Genomic DNA, 1,717 nt, shown 5'->3' with positions numbered 1-1,717 from the left:
TTCGAAGATTGTTTTTAAACCCATTAGACACATAAGTAGTGAATTCAAGAAGATTGGATACAGTTGATTTACCTTTGCAAAAACCGTGTTGCGATAGAGCAATATCGAATTGAATATTCCACCATATTTTAATACTAACGATTTTTTATATGTCCTCTGATTGATTTTTTTTAGGTTTTTGGGGACCTATAAAAAATAGTTAATATTAAAAAATTGTTAAATACATAATTTGGTATTATTATTGGAACCGGAGAGTACTATCGATATTTTATCTGCAATACTCCGCCTAAGATCAATATTAAGCAATAAGCCAATAACTGTAATCGTCTTAAACTTTCGATGTTGGATCCTGTTTATTTTGAAGGTCATAACCCATATACCTGATTCATTTAGTTAGGTAGCATTTTTACCAGTTTTATGAATGTTTAATATTTTTCTTTTTATTTACTTGAAATTTTTTTAACGAGCTTTAATTTTTAATTCTTTATAACTAACTTGCCAATAACCATTTGCCATGAAATTTTTTCTTTTAAAAATTTGTCAGTCTATCAGATTCGGCCAGCGAAAAGTTGACATTGAAAGCTCCTGCGAGAATCGCAGGTCGATGAGAACAGTCAACTTATCTTTATCATTAAATATACAAAAGTAAAATAGCCAAAACTGGTGAAAATGTCACCTAACTTAATTAGCTGGCTACAAAGGTGTATCAACACTGTATGTATGCCGGTAAATAAGTACCTATTTAAATCCGGTAAATAAGTATTTAAATTTGGAAAAGATTTCTTTTTAAATAGGTACTCGTAATAAACAATATGCTATCTCATGTTCGTTTGTTTTGCTCCTTTTAGTTTATTAGAATATACTCACATACATACATAGGTACATATATGTATACTTCTCTAGCGCGATGTAGCGAACAGGTGGCGCATTTCGCAAACCGCCGCGTTGGTCTTGCCGAGTTTTACAGTTCTCGATTTTCGTAAACAAAGCCTCAAAAACTTTAAATGCACCGAAAATTCGCTATACTTCCACTAAAATCACACTTTTTTCACATTTTATTTATTAATTTTTATTACAAATCATATATGTATTTTCACAATTTAAAGCAATAAAAAAAGAATGGAATATATTAAGATAATTGACTAATCTCACATTCTCTTTTATCCTCCAATTCGGCTTTGCTACTTTTTACCCACAAATGTCATCGACGTCGGGAATGTGCAATCTTGTATTCTATCATTCTTGCTTCTTCAGTTTGCTTCACAAAGTCTTTAATTTTGCTCTCACCGATATGCTCAACGGCACTTCTTAGAAATAATCTGCAGAAACAATCATACAACCGCCCCAACAAAAGTTCCAAAAAGTTAATTCGTCAGCCAGTTTCTCTCCATCACTAGATTTGCACGGCCGGTTATTCTCTGACAGTGTTTTTTACACTTTTTTTTAATGAAATCAAAACTTAAAGGATAATTGAAAAAGTTGTATGATTTATACTCCAAAATATATTCGCTCCAATTTGCCCGCCGGTTTCGAAGAACTGTACACGAAATGGGTTCAATAATAAAAGTTCTACTTGTACTCCTCGTGGTCGTCCTGGCCGTCTTTGTACATCGGCTTCATTTATTGTCAAGTTCAGCGCCGCTGCCTGCATTAAGTGATACGGAGTATTGGGGTCCCGGCAGTGCTGCTAATTACAAGGAGAATACCGACATAAAAA

At 33.2% G+C, this 1,717-nt stretch overlaps 1 protein-coding gene across 1 annotated transcript; it reads left to right on the top strand.

Annotated features, from left to right (window-relative positions):
- Positions 1–1,187: 1,187 nt before the first annotated feature.
- Positions 1,188–1,717, top strand: LOC118743716 (juvenile hormone epoxide hydrolase 1-like; the record flags this gene model as incomplete). The annotated part of the gene is given in 1 exon segment (XM_036476479.1): positions 1,188–1,717. A coding segment is annotated over 1 exon segment (169 nt), but the record flags the coding sequence as incomplete, so codon positions are not given.

Source organism: Rhagoletis pomonella, unplaced genomic scaffold (genome assembly GCF_013731165.1).
Source record: "Rhagoletis pomonella isolate Grant_MI unplaced genomic scaffold, Rhpom_1.0 Rhpom_scaffold_00007, whole genome shotgun sequence".
Lineage (NCBI taxonomy): Eukaryota > Metazoa > Arthropoda > Insecta > Diptera > Tephritidae > Rhagoletis > Rhagoletis pomonella.
This window is presented reverse-complemented; position numbering and strand designations above follow the sequence as displayed.